At 38.9% G+C, this 17,566-nt stretch overlaps 1 protein-coding gene across 2 annotated transcripts in view; it reads right to left on the minus strand.

Moving 5' to 3' along the window:
• The window catches only part of LRBA (LPS responsive beige-like anchor protein), a 767,039-nt gene extending 751,633 nt beyond the window's left edge, over nt 1–15,406 (minus strand). Inside the window, exons 1-2 of one of the 2 annotated variants that reach the window (XM_060116154.1) lie at nt 15,317–15,406; nt 14,274–14,712 (exon numbers count right to left, since the gene is read on the minus strand). In XM_060116154.1, coding sequence (XP_059972137.1) covers nt 14,274–14,492 — 219 coding nt within the window. In that variant the 5' untranslated portion in view covers nt 14,493–14,712; nt 15,317–15,406. Of the gene's footprint in view, nt 1–14,273; nt 14,713–15,059 lie in introns of both variants that reach the window. The other variant, XM_060116148.1, reaches the window with a different exon arrangement.
• Between the last annotated feature and the right edge of the window lie 2,160 nt (nt 15,407–17,566).

Genomic DNA, 17,566 nt, shown 5'->3' on the forward strand with positions numbered 1-17,566 from the left:
AAAAATACAACAGGGGACTTCCCTGGTGGTCCAGTGGTTAAGAATCCACCTTCCAATGCAGGGGATGCGGGTTCGATCCCTGGTCGGGGAACTAAGATCCCACATGTCAAGGGGCAACTAAGCCTGCAAGCCGCAACTACTGAGCCCACGCACCACAACTAGAGAGCCCATGCGCCACAACTACTGAGCCCGCGCACCACAACTAGAGAGAGAAGCCTGCACCACAACTAGAGAAGCCCTTGCCCTGCAACGAAGAGCCTGCACACTGCAACGAAAGCCTGCGCACTGCAATGAAAGATCCAGCATGCCTCAATGAAGATCCCACGTGCTGCAACTAAGACCCGATGCAGCCAAAAACAAAAACAAAAACAACAAACAAGTGACTATAACAAAAAAAGCAGCAGACTCACAGATATAGAGAACAAACTAGTGGTTACCAGCGGAGAGAGGGAAGGGAGGAGGGGCGATATAGGGGTAAAAGATTAAGAGGTACAAACTATTAGGTATAAAATAAGCTACAAGGATATACTGCACAACACAGGGAATATAGCCAATATTTTACAACTTTAAACAGAGTATGATCTTTAAAAATTGTGAATCACTATGTTGTACACCTGAAACTTCTATAATATTATAAATCAACTATACCTCATTAAAAAATAATAACAAATAAACAAACAAACAAATGGTCATCATTTGCCTTGCTTACTGCTCTTTTATTTCAAAAGTTCATCCCTGGGCAGATGAAAATATTAAAAATAGTAAAATTATAAAGTTCCCTGTTAATACGAATGAGATTTCTATGCAGGTTATAAGCATTCCAGCTAAATGATTAAGAACTTACAAAGAATTAAGATTCAAAGAATGGTAGTGTATTGTTCTAAGTTGTTTGTTTTAAGTGGATAGGGGTTGGAAGAAAAATACTGAATTCCTTTCACCATCCCACAACATTCTATAATTCTAAAATCTCAGGAAACTCATATAAATATCAAAATTTAAAACACTACATCCATATACAAAATTTCCCAAGAATCTATATTTGGTTTTGGAAACATAGGGTTGCTTTCTAACATAAAAACTGCTCATCTGCCTGCATATAAAGGTAAGAATTTGAAGAAGATGAAAAATGACAAATCTTCTTTACCTACAATTCCTTCATTGATCTACAATAGAACTCCATTATCTGGACTTATCTAAGGTAATAATCTTCCAAATTATTGCCAGATAGGTAAAACCATGGCCTAATGTAGCCTAAATTGGTACTATAATTTATTCATTGGCTATTATATACCAATTGCTTTGTTATACCTTATAGTTAAACCTTACAGTTCCAGCAAGACAGTGAGTAGACTAAGATAACCTAAAAGCTATCACTTTACAAATACCTACACATATTAAATATAACAAAAAATACTTTTCAGTGTAGAGCTGAACTTGCAAGAAAGAAAAGGCAACCCCAAGAGACCAAAATGAAGAAGAAACAGGAAAACAATAAATATTTGAACTGCTATTACAATTGCTGAAGGGGTTCAGAAGGGGAAGCTAGTAAGCTAGAGACTTAAATTTTAATGCCTATGTAGAAACACAAAATACAGTGTGGTGCCCACTCAAGGAGCGAAATCTCCATATAAACATGGGACTCTCAAAAGGTAAAAAAGCAGATCCTCCCCACAACCTGCCCCACCACACCCCCAAAAAAATCCATCCACTGGCACAGGGAAATTACAAATTACTAGTCTTTGGCTGGGCTACTGAGGAAGGAAGGAAGGAAGGAAGGGAGGGAGGGAAGAAGAAAGAAAGATGGAGATAAATGAACAATAAACTAGAAGAAAAGATATTAGCTGCAGGAAAGACTGAAAATATGAAAGATTAAGAGACATGAAGGAGGGATTTCCCTGGCAGTCCCAATGCAGGGGGTGTGGGTTCAATCCCTGATCAGGGAGCTAAGATCCCATATGCCCTGTGGCCAAAAAAACAAAACATAAAACAGAAGCAATATTGTAACAAATTCAATAAAGACTTAAAAAAAAATAGGTCCCATCAAAAAAATCTTTAAAAAAAAGGAGAGACATGAAGGATAGAAAGAAAAAAAAAAACCAACAAGTCATGTATTACGAGTTCCAAAATGCAAGTAGGTAAAATAAAGAAAAGGCATTAGTCATGAGAATTCTCCAGAACTAATAAAAACATGAATCTTCAGATTCAGGAAGCACAGCCACCCCTAGACAAGTTATGGTGAAACTAAAGAACCCCAAAGTCAAAGAAAAAATTTAAAAGCAACCACAGAGACAGATTATCTGTAAAGTTAAATCAGAATGATAACTGTGACAATTTTAACAACAACAAAAGAGACTAGAGGAAAACAGAATAGTATCTTCAAAATAGTAAGTGAAAATAACTGTCAACTAGAATTCTGCACCCAGCTAAACTATATTCAAGAGCAAGGGCAATATAAGGACATTTTTAAACAAATACTGAGAGAGTTTACCACTCAAAGACCCTCATTAAAAGAACTGCTAAAGAATACACTTCAGAAAGAAACAGAACCAAGAAAGAGTGAGATGCAAAATGTACCTGAGCCAACCATTTAGTAAACATACCGGAAAATCTAAGAACTATGAAGAAATACAATCTTCCTTGTTCTCCAATATTCAGTGCCCCTCTATGCAAGAGGATTATATACACCTACCCTGTGAAACTCACACATGGTATGATAAACACAAGCAAGGACATGTGATTTCCTTCAGTCAATGAAACGTGAATGGAAGTGACATGTCACTGTGAGCGGAAGCTACGAGAGCCATTACACATGGTTCATCATGTTCTCTTTTCCTTTCAAGGGCAATCCAAGTTCAATATTGTACAAATGAAGTTTAAGGCAGAGAATAGCAATAGATAAGCCAAGATCCAAATTACTTGTATATCATAATAAAGAACTTGCCTTTATCCAGAAGAGAATGAAAAACTATTTCTGCCCCATAAATATTCGCTGAATGAATGAATGGGTCAGTCCCATTGGAAATATTTACTTGTTTCATAAAAGAGAAGTAGTGTCATGTTACTAAGTCATAAATCTAGTCAAAATAGCAATATGTAAAAATGCTCCACTTTAAAATCTTATTCAAGTTGATTCTTTGACTTTGACGTCTTACTTAAAAATTTAAATGCTAAACTCTAGTTAAATTCACACTCTAATCCATAAGAAAAAAGAATAATCTTGCCCCCTAAATTTATTCAGTAAATCTATCATAGAAGCAAATCAACTTCAAGGAAAGGTCATTTGAATACTAGAGGCCCATTAATACATCTTGACAAATATGAAAGACAACACCTGGTATTCTCTTCTGTAACTGATTAATAAAAGCATCATCCTTTCCTATTTAGTGCTTGATGTGGTCAATATATAAAAGACAAAAAAAAGGTGATTAAAATTTCACTCCTTTATAGGATCAATATACAAGGTCATTTCGATCTTGCAAGCTAAATAAGCCAACTAAATCTTGATTGTGAGAATAAAAAAGCAAACTCCAGCACCTTTCAAAATGATTAACTATGTCATTAATTCCATCCAATTTGAATATCACATTCCTTAAAAACTCCCTTTTCCTATTACACATTTTAAGTTATTTAAAGGGGAAAACAAACAAATTAACCCTACCTGCCCCAAGCCAAATCTTGACAATGTTAGGCAAGTTTTAAACAATCTAGATACCTTTCCAGACACTGATCAATTACATGACTGAAAGATGCCTTAAGCCACTATTTCCAGTTTAAGGTTCTATATATGGCTTAGTGTTTAAGAGCTCAGGTTGTAGATTCCCTGAGTTTGAATCTCAGCAACATTACTTGCTCAGTGACGTGAGCAAGTTACTTAGTCTCTCTCTCAGTTTCATCATTTATAAAGTACACATTACAATAGCACAGTCCAATCTGCTATAACTTATATCTTTGCCTTGAATCACCTCCTACAGGATTGTTAAAGAGCAGAATAACGCAGGTATAGTGTGGAAGTGATGTTGGTTCATACGTAGTTTCTTCCAAAAGAATTAAAGAGAAATTCTTCACAATACATAAAGATCTGAAGAAAATATGAAAATTTACAGAACTGCTTTCCTTTAATGCAAATAGTGCTTGGTTTAATGATTGCAAGAACTACAGCTGACCCTTGAACAATGTGGAGATTAGGGGGGCCAGCCCTCCCTGCAGTCCAAAATCCACATATAACTTATAGTCGGCCCTCCATATATGAGATTCCTCTGCATCCTTGGATTCAACCAACATGAATCGTGGAGTACCGTAGTATTTACTATTGAAAAAAATCCACGTATAAGTGGATCCACACAGTTCAAATGCATGTTGTTCAAGTGCCAACTGTATTATGCTTTTCCCACAACATTTAGTATCTGACAATCTACAAGTACAGATGAAGAAATGCAAAGACATTTCCCCCTGATTTAAAACAATGAGCTAAAAAAAAAAAAAAAAACAGATCTACATCTCAAAGAAGGAAGCACAGGTTCCAGGTTTAATACCACAAAAGTGACTGTGATGCTAAGGTGAAAATATCAGTAGAGACTTAACCTTGCTAGTATTTTCATTAAGGTTACTGATTTTGTTAATATTCTCATTACAAAATTTCAGAGGTTTTGAATGGGCCACCTCATTCCTATTTTTACCCCCGTAAGCCCTGTTATTTTTAGTCCATTGTTGTAGAACACAGGACATTTTGGCAGAAAGACCTACACCTGATTGTGAGAATTGTAAAAAGTAAATGTGGTTAATACACATTTAAAACGTAACCTGGCACATTCAATAAATCTTAGCTATTGCTATTACCTACTGTAACCCAAAATAATGAATTAACTTCACCTCAAAAGCACACCAATTATCAATATATTTTCCCCCAACCTCAAGAGCCACAGATCATCTCACCATCACTGAAAATTAAAACTTACCCCCAAAAAAGTTTGAAAACAGATTAAGAACCATAAGTCCACCAAATGTTAGTAAACTAACAAAATAACCCACTCACACTTCTGGCCACAGGCACTGTCTCACCCATGAACTGACAAGAAAGTCACCTACAGTAAGGAAAATTATTCTGAAATGCTTTGGATTTTGTGTCTGCTTGATACCTATTAATTTCACAGTAGTATTATCTAAGAAAACAAGTTGGTGATACTGTTGTTAATAATTTTATAATATCTTTATATAATTTTCTTTAATAATTAATATTTTCTCCATTTTAGATACCAAAGAGCCTCATTGGTGCTTACTCTGTTTCTAGAAAAGATTTGTTGACATCCCATTTAAACTGATTAATTACCATACTACTATCAGGATTGACTTTTTAAGTTTCATGTATTAATTACCATATTACTATCAGGATTGGCTTTTTAAGTTTCATGTATTAACATCAAATCCACACTTTCAAAAAAAAACTCTGTGTAAAAAGTTTTATATGTGTGTGTGTGTGTTCATAAGCTTTGAGATATAATGATTATTTTTATTCAAGATATTGAAGCCCAGGGACTTCCCTGGTGGCACAGTGGTTGAGAGTCCGCCTGCCAATGCAGGGGATACGGGTTCGTGTCCCGGTCCGGGAAGATCCCACATGCCGTGGAGCGGCTGGGCCCGTGAGCCATGGCCGCTGAGCCTGCGCGTCCGGAGCCTGTGCTCCTTAACGGGAGAGGCCACAACAGTGAGAGGCCCGCGTACCGCAAAAAAAAAAAAAAAAAAAAAAAAAAAAAAAACCCACCTGCCAAAGCAGGGGACACGGGTTTGAGCCCTGGCCTGGGAGGATCCCACATGCTGCAGAGCAACTAAGCCTGTGCGCCACAACTACCGAGCCTGCACTCTACAGCCTGTGAGCCACACCTACTGAGCCCACGTGCCACAACTACTGAAGCCCGCATGCCTAGACCCCTGCTCTGCAACAAGAGAAGCCACCACAATGAGAAGCCCTCGCACCACAATAAAGAGTAGCCCTCGCTCACCCCACAACTAGAGAAAACCCGTGCGCAGCAACGAAGACCCAACACAGCCAAAAATAAATAAATGAATAAATAAATAAATTTACATTTTAAAAAAGATGTTGAAGTCCAAAGATGATAAAGACTGGATTCAATTAGGTACTATATATAGAATTTAAGATAATATACTTATATTACTTTATCAGAAAAGTATTTTCACTAGAAACGACAAAATCTAAATACCTCATCAGAGGCCATAGCTTTAAGAGATTTACTACAGTTTATAAATAAAAATACCACACCACTTAAGTCATTATTCATGAACAAAGATCCTATTAGGCAAGGTGAAAATCTTTTTCAGTTCTCGAGCAATAGATTTATCTCTAACAAAACGTAGTTAATTGAGACCTCATCATTTTTTCATCTTTCTGTAAGAATCTATAGAGAAAATCCAGCCCCTCACCTCTCTCTAAAACTGTCATTTTTATAGAACATAAATTACTAAATTAGTCTGGTCAAGAGAAGTCTAAGAAGTAAATGCAAAAACCCAGGTGTAACAGACAGCAAAACACAGAGCATGAACATCAGATATTTACATAACTTTAGAAGTCATTTGGTATCTAATTTCCTACCCAAAGCAAGAATTCACTCTGTAACATCCCCCATACGCAAACTTCTAAAATCTCCAGCAACAAGAAATTCTCTACTTTACAAAAGCACGTTTCAATCACATGTATTATTCTGGGACAAATTCAATTAAATCTTTGAGGAATCAAAACAGATACACACACATCAAAAAAGTTTTAAAATCTAAAACTCAGAGTGTTTTATGAAATTAGTTTAATCAATTAAAAAGAGTTTGTGTACTCTCAACAGTGTTTTCCTTTGCACCATTCCCTTTTGTTTTTTACTTCTTATGTTGTCCTAACAGCTTTTAAGCCAAAGACTCACTGGAAATATACTCAGAGCTAGGTTTCTGAGTATATACTCCATTAGATGAGAGTATATGAAATAATATTAGAGTAAAAGGGAAAAACTACTTTAAGAGCACATTATAAGAGACTATTTTGAAAATAATGAAATTGCTCTTCTTAGGGGTAAAACAGATATTGAAGTAACTCAAAATTATATAATGAAAAATGCAAGCTGCCTGACAAGTATTTTCATAAAAAATAGTCAGAAAATAATAAAAGAAATATGTATTAAGGTTTTAAGAACATACCTTTTGCAGAAAAGAATAATATATACTAGACTTCCTAATGAATGTAATTTATTTAATGAGGAGATTAAAGCATTTCCATTTAATTTAACAAACACTTTTAAAGTACCAAGGAACACTGTGAAAAGTTCTGGGGGTACAAAGGTAAACAAAACAATTTATTGTTATCTAAGTAAGTACTATAAAACAAAATGTATTCTGGACATTTTTCTTGCAAACATACAAAACTATTATAAATATTTTAAAGAATCTATATATGAAAAGAGATAATTTATAATATAAAAATTAAATATATTTCATTAGTTCAGCTAGGTCAGTATGAGAAACAAAAGGTATGAGAAACAAAAAGCTTACTCAGTTTCCCTTTCTATGAAAGGGAACAACAAAAAAAAAATTCTGAATTTTCAGTTCCCAAATGATTTCCCAATTCAAAATGGATGTATTCAAAACAGAAACAAGACTGCATACCTGCAGTGGCCTAAGTTATCAATTCTATCACTTCTAAGAAACTATAAGTTATTAAAATATACCAACTCACCCAAATATCTTTTAATTTTCAACATTAACAAACAAGCTAACAATATCTGCCCATGAGCTATATAAATGTTCATATACTTTAAACCATTTATTCCTCTTCTGGAAATTTCAATGCACAAAGATGCCTACAGAAGCATTTTAATAGCAGCACAAAAACAAAACAAAAAAAAACCCATTTACTCAAAAATAATTCATCTTCTCATACACTGAAAAGTACAAAACACTGATGAAAGAAATCAAAGATCTAAATAAATGGAAATACATTCCATTTTTTTAACAGAAATTGATGAGTTCATCCTACAATTCGTATGGAAATACAAAGGACCTAGAATAGCCAACAATCTCGAAAAAGAAAAACAAAGAGGGTATACATCCCTATTTCAAAACTTACTACAAAGCTACAGTAATCAAGACAGTTTGGTACTAATGTAAGAACTGACATATGGATCAAAATTAAGAGTTCAGATAAATCCTTACAGTTATGGTCAACTGATTTTTGACAAAGATGCCAAGGCAATTTAATGGGAAAGAACAGCCTTTCAACAAATGGCAGTGAGACAAAAAGATGAATTTAGACCCTTATCTTACCCTTTTTTCACATCATACAAAAATTAACTCAAAATAGATCATAGGCCTAAATGTAAGAGCTAAAATTATAAAATGTCTTGAACACAGGATATAAATATTCTAAAATTAGATTGTGGTAATGCTTGCACAACTCTGGAAACTTACTAAAAATCACTGAATTATATACTTAAAACAAGTGACTTTTATGGTATGTAAATTACACCTCAATCAAGATGTTTAAAATCAAGTCACCTCTAAAAGTGACAATGGCTATTAAATAAACCCCAAACTAAGAATGAAGTAGTATATTGCAGAGCCAATAGGCTAATAATGACTATATAGAAACAAAAAAATTATAAGATAAGGTTGGAATATGATGATTGTAACTATCTAAAATTGCAAATACTACAATAATAGCAAATAGTTATAATTGCACTTAATGTGCCACACATTATTTTAAGTGCTTTACAAGTATTTACTCATTTAATCCGTTCTACAATATAGTTTCCCCATTGTAGAGCTGGGGAAACCAAGGCACAAAGAAGTTAAAAAAACTTGTTCAAGGACTTCCCTGGTGTTCCAGTGGTTAAGAATCCACCTTCCAACGCAGGGGACGCAGGTTCGAACCCTGGTTGGGGAACTAAGATCCCACATGCCGCAGGGCAACTAAGCCTGCGTGCTCTAGAGCCCACGTGCCACAATTAGAGAGCCCCGCGCGCCACAACTACTGCCCGCACTCCACAACTAGAAAGAAGCCTGCGCATCGCAACAAAGAGCCCACACACCACAACGAAAGATCCCACATGCTGCAACGAACATACTGCAACTAAGACCTGATGCAGCCAAATAAATAATAAATAAATATTTTTAAAAATAAATAAATAAAAGAATAAAAAAAAACTTGCTCAAGATCACGACAGGGAGTTAAGAGAGTGATTTTTTTTCTCTTTACACAAGTATCTTTAACATTACTATTATATTATTATGCATTTGAAAAGGAGAGTAGTGGACATCACTGGTTGCCTATCCAGCATCCATTCACTCTGTGAATTTCTTACCCAGATCTTTGTGTATCCATCCCTCCCCATACAGCCCAAGTACTTTAGAGGAAATTGACCCCATTCTTAGGTACAGCAGTTGGCCCTGGTTTGCTTAAGCCAATCAGCACATTTCAATGGCCACAATCATTGCTTCAGCAGTCCAATCAGGACTCTTATTTAGAATGTTAGGACAGAGAGGCTCTCTCTCCCAAGAGTTCTAAACAAGAATACATATGGCCCCAAGTACCACTGGCAGCCATCCTATTACCATAAGGGGAACAGCAATGGACTAAAGCTGACATTACAGAAAGGAAAACAGCAACAGAAAGAAACTGGTCTTTAATATTATTGTTACTGTAAATCTTGCCCTACCTTTGGACTTCCTGATAAATGAGCCTATAAATCCTTTTTATTGTGTTTAAACCAGTTTGAGTTTTCTATTATAACATGAAGTATCAATATAAACTGATATAGAGGAGAAGCCCACAAACAAGCATGTTTCTAGAATAGATTACTCTTAACCTTTAAATTATGATGTCAGGTATTAAGGAGGAAATAATTCTAGATACACACATCAAAACAGAAACATGATGAATGATTACCTTTCTAATAAATTTCATATAAACGCCTGAAGAGAAACTGCCTGCAATTTTATGTCCCACACAGTATTTTTTAGTATTTTAATTTGACATTTTAAATGTTATTTTTTTAAATCTAGATTTCCAGTTCTTCCCAAAAAGTCAAAAGGTTCACACATCACTGGGCTCATGTTACTGCAGGACAACAATCAGCTACAATGGAACAGTAGATGCCCCACAAGTATAGTCTCTGCACAGTCAATACAAACAGAACCTCTGTATCATCTGCTCAGCTTCTATAGGTGTTAAGAGTTTGCACCATTAATATCTCGCAGAACCTGTATCAATGCCACATAATGAGTAATGAAAAATTATATTCCATCTTCTAATCTTTAACTCTTTTTCTTTGGTCACACTGTGCAGCTTGTGGGATCTTAATTCCCTGACCAGGGTTTGAACCCCGGCCATGGCAATGAAAGTGCCTAGTCCTAACCACCGGACTGCCAGGGAACTCCCTAAGCTTTAACAGTTTAATTAAAACGGTACAGTTACTTTTTGAAGAAAAAAATTTCATGAAAACATGTATCTGTCACCAGCCCACGGGAAACACTATTCTTGAATTAAATAGCACTGAACACCTGTAAATACCTGGTGGAAGACTTAAACTCAGCAGTGAATTCCTGAAAACATGCCAATATAATTATTTGGGTCCAAAAGTTTGACAAATTACTTTAGCATACAGACGGAGACAAAATAAAAATGGTTTTAAATTGCAACAAGAAAAATGTAAAAGTTGACCAGAAGTTTGAAACACTTGAATACACAGGTGTACTATTAATCAAAACTTACCTATAAAACAGATTTGCAAAAGAAATTACAAGAAGGGTGGTAAATTCCAAAGAAATTTATAACAGGGACTTCCCTGGTGGTCCAATGGTAAAGAATCCGCCTTACAATGCAGGGGACAGGGGTTCGATCCCTGGTCAGCGAACTAAGATCCCACATGCCGCGGGGCAACTAAGCCTGCCCGCCACAACTACTGAGCTCGTGCCCCTCAACGAGAGCCCGTGTGCCGCAAGCTACAGAGCCCACGTGCTCTGGAACCCGTGCGCCACAACTGCAGAGCCCATGCACCCTGAAGTCTGCGCGCCACAACTAGAGAACAGAAAACCCACACAACAAAGCTAGAGAGAAGCCTGCGCACCAAAACGAAGAGCCCACATGCCTCAGGGAAGACCCCGTGTGCATTAACTAAGCCCTAACGCAGCCAAAAATAAGAAAATAAAATAATAAATTAATTTTTGAAAAAACATGGAAATTTATAACAGTGTAAGGTCAAGCTACATTAGCAAAGTTGGTGGCAGCACTTTGTAAAGAAAGACTTCTCAAGTTACATGGCTCTACTACCTCTTACTGTGTGGACAGCTCTCAGGGAGGGGAGGTCGTTTAAGTTTAACAGCACAAACTTTGTGGTTTAAAGTAACTAATATGTAATCAATAAGAGAGAATCGGTAGCATACAATCTAGTTTAATAAAATGCCTGAAAAGTAGGAAAAAGTTATGATAGCTGCATATATATATATAATATAATAAATACATACAGAGTATAATATATGATATATATAATATAATAAACTTACTAATGAAAAATCCAATGAAGAAAGGATAAAGGAGGAGCATGCATGAGGATTCAGTGATACTGGTAATATGCTGGTTCTTTAAGTTAAATGACGTTTCACAGGACTTAGAATACTTCATGACTTACACATGTCACACATTCTTTTGTCTGTATCCTATTTTTCACAATTTTAGACATTTTAATCCAATATACTAACTGTAAAAAAACTTAATAATTAACTTTCTGCATCTACATTCTGAGTGAAAAAACTGACTGAATAACCTGAAAAAAATTTTTTTTTTACTTTTAAAGTCTTTTTTTTGAAAGTTATTTGAATGGTCAATAAGAAGATATGAAAACTGAACAAGGTTTCAGCATTCATATTTAGCAGGACCAATGATTTTTCTGTCCTTACACTGGGGAAAGCTATGCCTAAGCTATAAATATCTGCTTAGGGAAGCAAACAACTCTACATCAACTCAAGAGACAGATGTATTCCTAGAAGGGTTGTCATTCTAAGAATCACCAATCTGCTTCACCTTTCAGGCTCTCAGTTTCCTTATCTATATAATGAGCTCTATGTATTAAACACTTAATGAGGGAAGAATTTAAAAACATACGTAAAGCGCCTGGCCCATTGCCTAGCACATAGTAAATTGTAGTAACTTTTTTTAAATCACACTTATTATCAGTTAATGTAACTTCTTTCTTTGAGTAGAATTGAGACTAAGGCTGATAACCATCGATTAGAAAATATTTAAGTGCAGCAGTACTAACACTGAAATGGACTAGTTTACCAGATTCCCAATATTTTCAGTTCCCAAGATTTTCAAAAGACTGGCCAAGACCCTGTAGGAGCATGAAAAGTTTTGTAAGGGAGAAGGGAAGGATATCTGTAGGAACATGAAAAGTTTTATAAGGGAGAAGGGAAGGAAAAGAACTCATCTAATCCTCTCAGCAACTTTCTCTGCCCTACATGAGAGGAGAATGATGGTGAAGAGGAAGTGTAATTGAACAGATTTGCCCTCTCCTTCTACCCAGACACCTACTGACCTGTAAACATGTGGCTACGAAAGACTTCACCAGTCACCTTAAAATCTCTACCAGGTATACAGTTCTAGGCAGCATATGAACGAACTATTACTACAGAATTTGGATTTTCCTTAATGATAACATGCAAGTGACTCATGTTCAGTCATCCACCTCCACAGAAGACATTCTAAAGGACAGAGGAGTTGGAATCCTCCTTCTGCCAGAGGAATGTTGTGTTTCACACACAAACAACTAATGATGGACTATATCACTACCACAGATTTCTCTTTAACATCCAAGATACATGAGGTTTAGAAAAAGAAAAAGAAAAAAATTGAGAAGGAAAGTTTTCAAGCCTATTTGGAGACAAAGGGATACACAGATTTGCCATTTATCTCCTTCAGATTCACAAACTTTGAAAGTCCACATAGACGCAAGACCCCCAAAATGTGTATAACTGTTGAAACTGAATGATAGACGCCAGAGTTTATTAAACTGTTCTATTTTTGTGTACACCTGAACATTTCCATAATATACATAATTTTTTAAAAATGTGTACGTGTGTGTCAGTATTTGTATATAAACTCCCAACACAACAAACTGGTAGAGAAATACCCAATTGTTCAAAATTTTCTTATTCCATAGGTAAGTGAATTTCATCAAGCTACTTTCTCATTCTAGAAGTTGTACCGCAGGTGACCAGTCCATTAGTAAAGCTCTAGTGAAGGAAATAATTAACTGCCCTGAATAAAACAAGCCTAACCTTGAAAAAATAGAGGCAAAGGGGAAAGGTAATAAACAGTTATTCAACTATTGCACATTCATATTTGTTCCCAACTATTATCTTCTAACACAGGTGAACAGGTGGAAGAAGGGGAAATATCTAAAGGCCAAATTTACTTTTTATATTTTACGTTGATGGGCAACAGAGATTGGAATAAAGAAATATAAAAAGTCCCCATTAGAAATGATAACCATTTCTAAGACTAGAGAAAAAGGGAAGTATCACATAACCACATTTTTAAAATAACATTCATAGCTCATAGTAGTATAACCAGCAACTTCCAATGACCAAATATGCTTTGCTGATAGACATGAATTCACAAATGAAATAAAGATTATACTATATCTGCTGCAATTCTCTTTTTAAATTGCCATTCAATATTCACAAGACGTAACCCTAAATTCTTTCCAAAATTTGACTTTTGTTAATTATATCTAAAAATGAAACTAGTCAAAATTAAATATAAATGCTAACTTTGCAGCAAATTAATCTTTCATCAGACCTGTGAACAAGAATTTTCTGTTCAAAATTTATGGCAAAACATAACTTAGGCAGACTCGAAAGAGTAGGTAGGACATTATTTCCCAAGTCCAAAAAAAGGTCAAAAGAACTTACTTAAAATGTCCGAAATGCACACTTAGATATACATCCCAAGGGGGAAAAAATTTATAGAATAAATCCTCCATAATACTTCCATAGCAACAATTATTTCCTTAGGACCAAACTGATCTGTTCACTTTCTCAAAACCTGGAGCATCTAAGTTTACATAATTCCCCTTAAACTGAAAAATACAAGAAATTGTTTCATTTAGGTCAGCAGAATTTTGTTTCTATCATCAGCCTGAGTAAAGCACATGGCTCCAGCGCTAACGTCTTGTTTCCCAACCCACTGAGAAGATATGCTCGTAAAATAGAGATCTACTTACCAGGTTAAAGACAGTTTCTACAATATCCCTATTGGATACTTCTCCAACTTCAACCAACCCCGTCAACACGGCAAACTTCATTCTGATGCCCCTGATAGGGAGCCCTGGTTTCAGAGATAAGGCACCCCCTTCGGCAGGGGTTTCTTCTCCTTTCCCTCCACCTCCCCCGTCATCACCTGTTGGTGGCGGGGAAGGGGCAATACTGTCTTCACTGGCCATTGCGAGTTCACGATAAAGGACCACTCGGAGTCACTCTGGGACAGCAGTCGCTGCGCTAGTAATAAGCACACAGACGCAACGCAAAACGGAAAGGGTCACTCTTCCAAGTTGTGGAGAAACCCCAAAAGCAGTCGATGCGGAAAGTCCTTGGCGTCGCCTTCCTCCTCTTGGGGAATATTTGTCCAATCTCTCTCCCCGAGGCTGACAACAACGCCAAACCCTATTGGAAGATTAAATCAATGTTAAATAGGCTAGGTTTTGTTTTAGGGTTTTGCGGGGAGAGAAGGGTGTAGTTAGTGTCCGTCAAATAAGTTCCTCAAAGGACCCCGCTACCAGCCACCCGCTTCCCCGCGCCTTGAGGAGCGGGGTTCTGAGCCAAGGCGGGTTCCAGAGGCCCGAGAACAGGTTCACTCCTCCCCCACACTGTCGCAGGTTCCAGGCGCAGGGCAACCTCTCCTCACAGGTGCACGGAAAAGGAAACTGTCGCTGGGAAAGGGGGTGGGGGTGGGGGGTCGGAGGAAAGCAGGGGTCCCCAAGCTACCCTAGAGGGAGAAAGTTCCTCCTCACCCAGACACTCCGGACTCGTCCTTGCCCCCCGTCAGGCAGCCGCGAGACGGAGGTGGCGGCTGAGATCCAGGGCAGGAAAGGGCGGGGGAAGGGGGCGGTGATGATTCTCAACGCTCGGCCCAGGGGGAGGAGTGGAGCACCTCTCGGGCACCTGAGGTTCGACGGGCAGAGGAGGGGTGGTGTGTGTAGTGGCCAGAAGGGAGGGGAGTCCCGGCGGCTACGAGAAGAGAGGAGGGAGGAGAGAGAGGTCAGGGCACCTGATCGCAGCCTCCAAGTTTCCCTAGTCCGCTCCCCGGGAGTCCGCGGCTGCACAGAACTCCATGGCTTCCTGGCCCGCCCCACCCCACCCCACCCCTGCGCTCAGCCTTTGCAAAATCAGCCGCTGCCGGCACTACGGACGCCGCGGCTGAGGCTGCTGCGGGAGGTGAGGATGCTACTGCCACAGCTTGCCCCTCCACTGCTCGCGCGGCTGTCCGCGTGCCCACTGAAGCTGCTCCCCGCCGCCATGACAGCGCCGAGGGCGGCCGGGTGCGGCGTGCGCGTGCGCGAGCGCGAGCAAGAGGGAGAGAGCGGCCGGGCGGGCGCGAAGGCGGAGGCGACCGCGCGGCGGCGCGGAGGCGCGCGGGCGGCCCCGGGGGCCGGAGAGGGCGGGGGCTCCGGGCGCGGGCTTGCTGGTAGGACTGTGTGTGAGGGCTGGCGCGCTACGCAGGTAGCACCAGGTGTATCCCCGGCCCGGCCAGGAAAGACCTTTATTTTCAGCAGCCGACTCTTCCCCCGCCTCCCACTCCCCGACCTGAGAAGGTGCTTTGGCGAGTGCCGAGGCGGTGATTCTGACGCTCCTTCTGTTGTTAAGTTACCGTAGGGCCTCCTGGCGCGGAAGGAACCCGCCCCACGTTGCCAAGGTGTCTTCTTGGACTCGGAGAAGGACACCTGAGGGACCGCTACGAGCTAGCGAGGTGGCAGCTCCGGAGCCAGTGGGGCTGCTGCCCTCGTTTAAGGGAGCAAAGAGTCCCCACCCCTGACAGCTTTCAGCTGCCGCCCGCCCGCCGCGCTCGGCGAAGAGTCGGAAAGAGATTTCCACTGGGATTCCCTGACAGCTGCCACCTTCCTTTCGGAGCGGGGTGTGGGGCGGGGAGATCGTGTGGACGAGGAACGGGGAAGATTCCTCGCAGCTGCCGCCCCACCAAACCTCTCCCACGTTCTAAGGAAGGGAGGACTCCTGAGACAGCTGCTCCAAGCAGCGTGGAGGCGGGGTGCATTTTGCCTGTAGATCTCGGAGGGGTGTTTTTCCTCTCGGGATTTTCCAATGTGAAAGTTAGGCTCGCCTCATTCTCAGTTTAAGAGATCAATTATATTAGGATTGAAACCAGCACAGATCATCATAATCTGTGTCCTGTTCCCCCCCGCCCCCCGTTAACAGTATTCTTCCTGACGCATTAGTGAAAAACAAACATTATAGAGGAAAGTGGCTTTTCACCCTTATGGTACTGTTTGAAGGCGTAAGGCCTTAAAACATATATAATATTTAAAATACTCGCACTTAAAAGTCAAGCGAAAGTGGGGTCAAAGTTAGGAAGTACTGTGGGAGAGTCAGAAGAAAAATTATATTGGTTTTAGGGAGGAAATAGTTTTCTAGAGAAAGGGTTATTTGAGATGGGCTTGGAAAATGAACTGGATTTTAACTAGCACATGGAAATTTGGGAGGAGGGGTGTGGCATGAGAAAAGACAAGCACAGGAGCGTCTTCTTCAGAAAAGTTTTAAAAGCTTACACCTTTTTAAAATACTAAAATGAATTCAGCTGAACCACATCTCATGGTTGCAAATGTTTAAGATTTGTTTTCTGTAAGTGGGTTTAATATTACAAAGATGAGGCAGACATTTTTCTCAAGGTCTGAAATGGTGACTTGTACATTGCCAGGCATCAACGTCTTGCCATTCCTGAACATTTAAACACGTCAGGTTTATATTTTAAATCATTAAACGAAGAAGTCGGGAATGAGGAGAAGTGGGTGTGCCAGGAGAGAGACAACTTTCACTTCACTGAACACATCTGGAGGGAGGAAGGGAGACATTAAACAATGAAAGGCCTCTCATAGCATTTTGCTGCTTCAGATTTGGGCAAATAGTCTAACCCTGAGAATGTTAATATATCTGGCATATAAGTGCTAGTAGATATTTGTTAATAAATAAATGTCCTCCATTGAGAAGAAGCAGATGATAGTGAAATGCCCTAAACACAGTGTGGTCACAGTTATTCAGTCTAAATGACCTACGGCTAAGGTTTATGTCTGTTATGGATTTGCCATCTCACCGTTAATGCTGTTCTACTGATGAAACAAAAGGAGATGTAAGACAATAATCCAACTGTTTTTTACAATTTTTCAGAATTATCCAACCTCCTGCTTTACTTTGCCCCTGGTTACAGTAAAACAGTTGCCAGAAACCAGAGGTTCACTGCAGAAGGAAGCATAAGGAAACTTCACTTCTAGCCAAGTCACGGTTAAAA

This window comes from Mesoplodon densirostris, chromosome 1, assembly GCF_025265405.1.
Source record: "Mesoplodon densirostris isolate mMesDen1 chromosome 1, mMesDen1 primary haplotype, whole genome shotgun sequence".
NCBI classification, from domain to species: domain Eukaryota; kingdom Metazoa; phylum Chordata; class Mammalia; order Artiodactyla; family Ziphiidae; genus Mesoplodon; species Mesoplodon densirostris.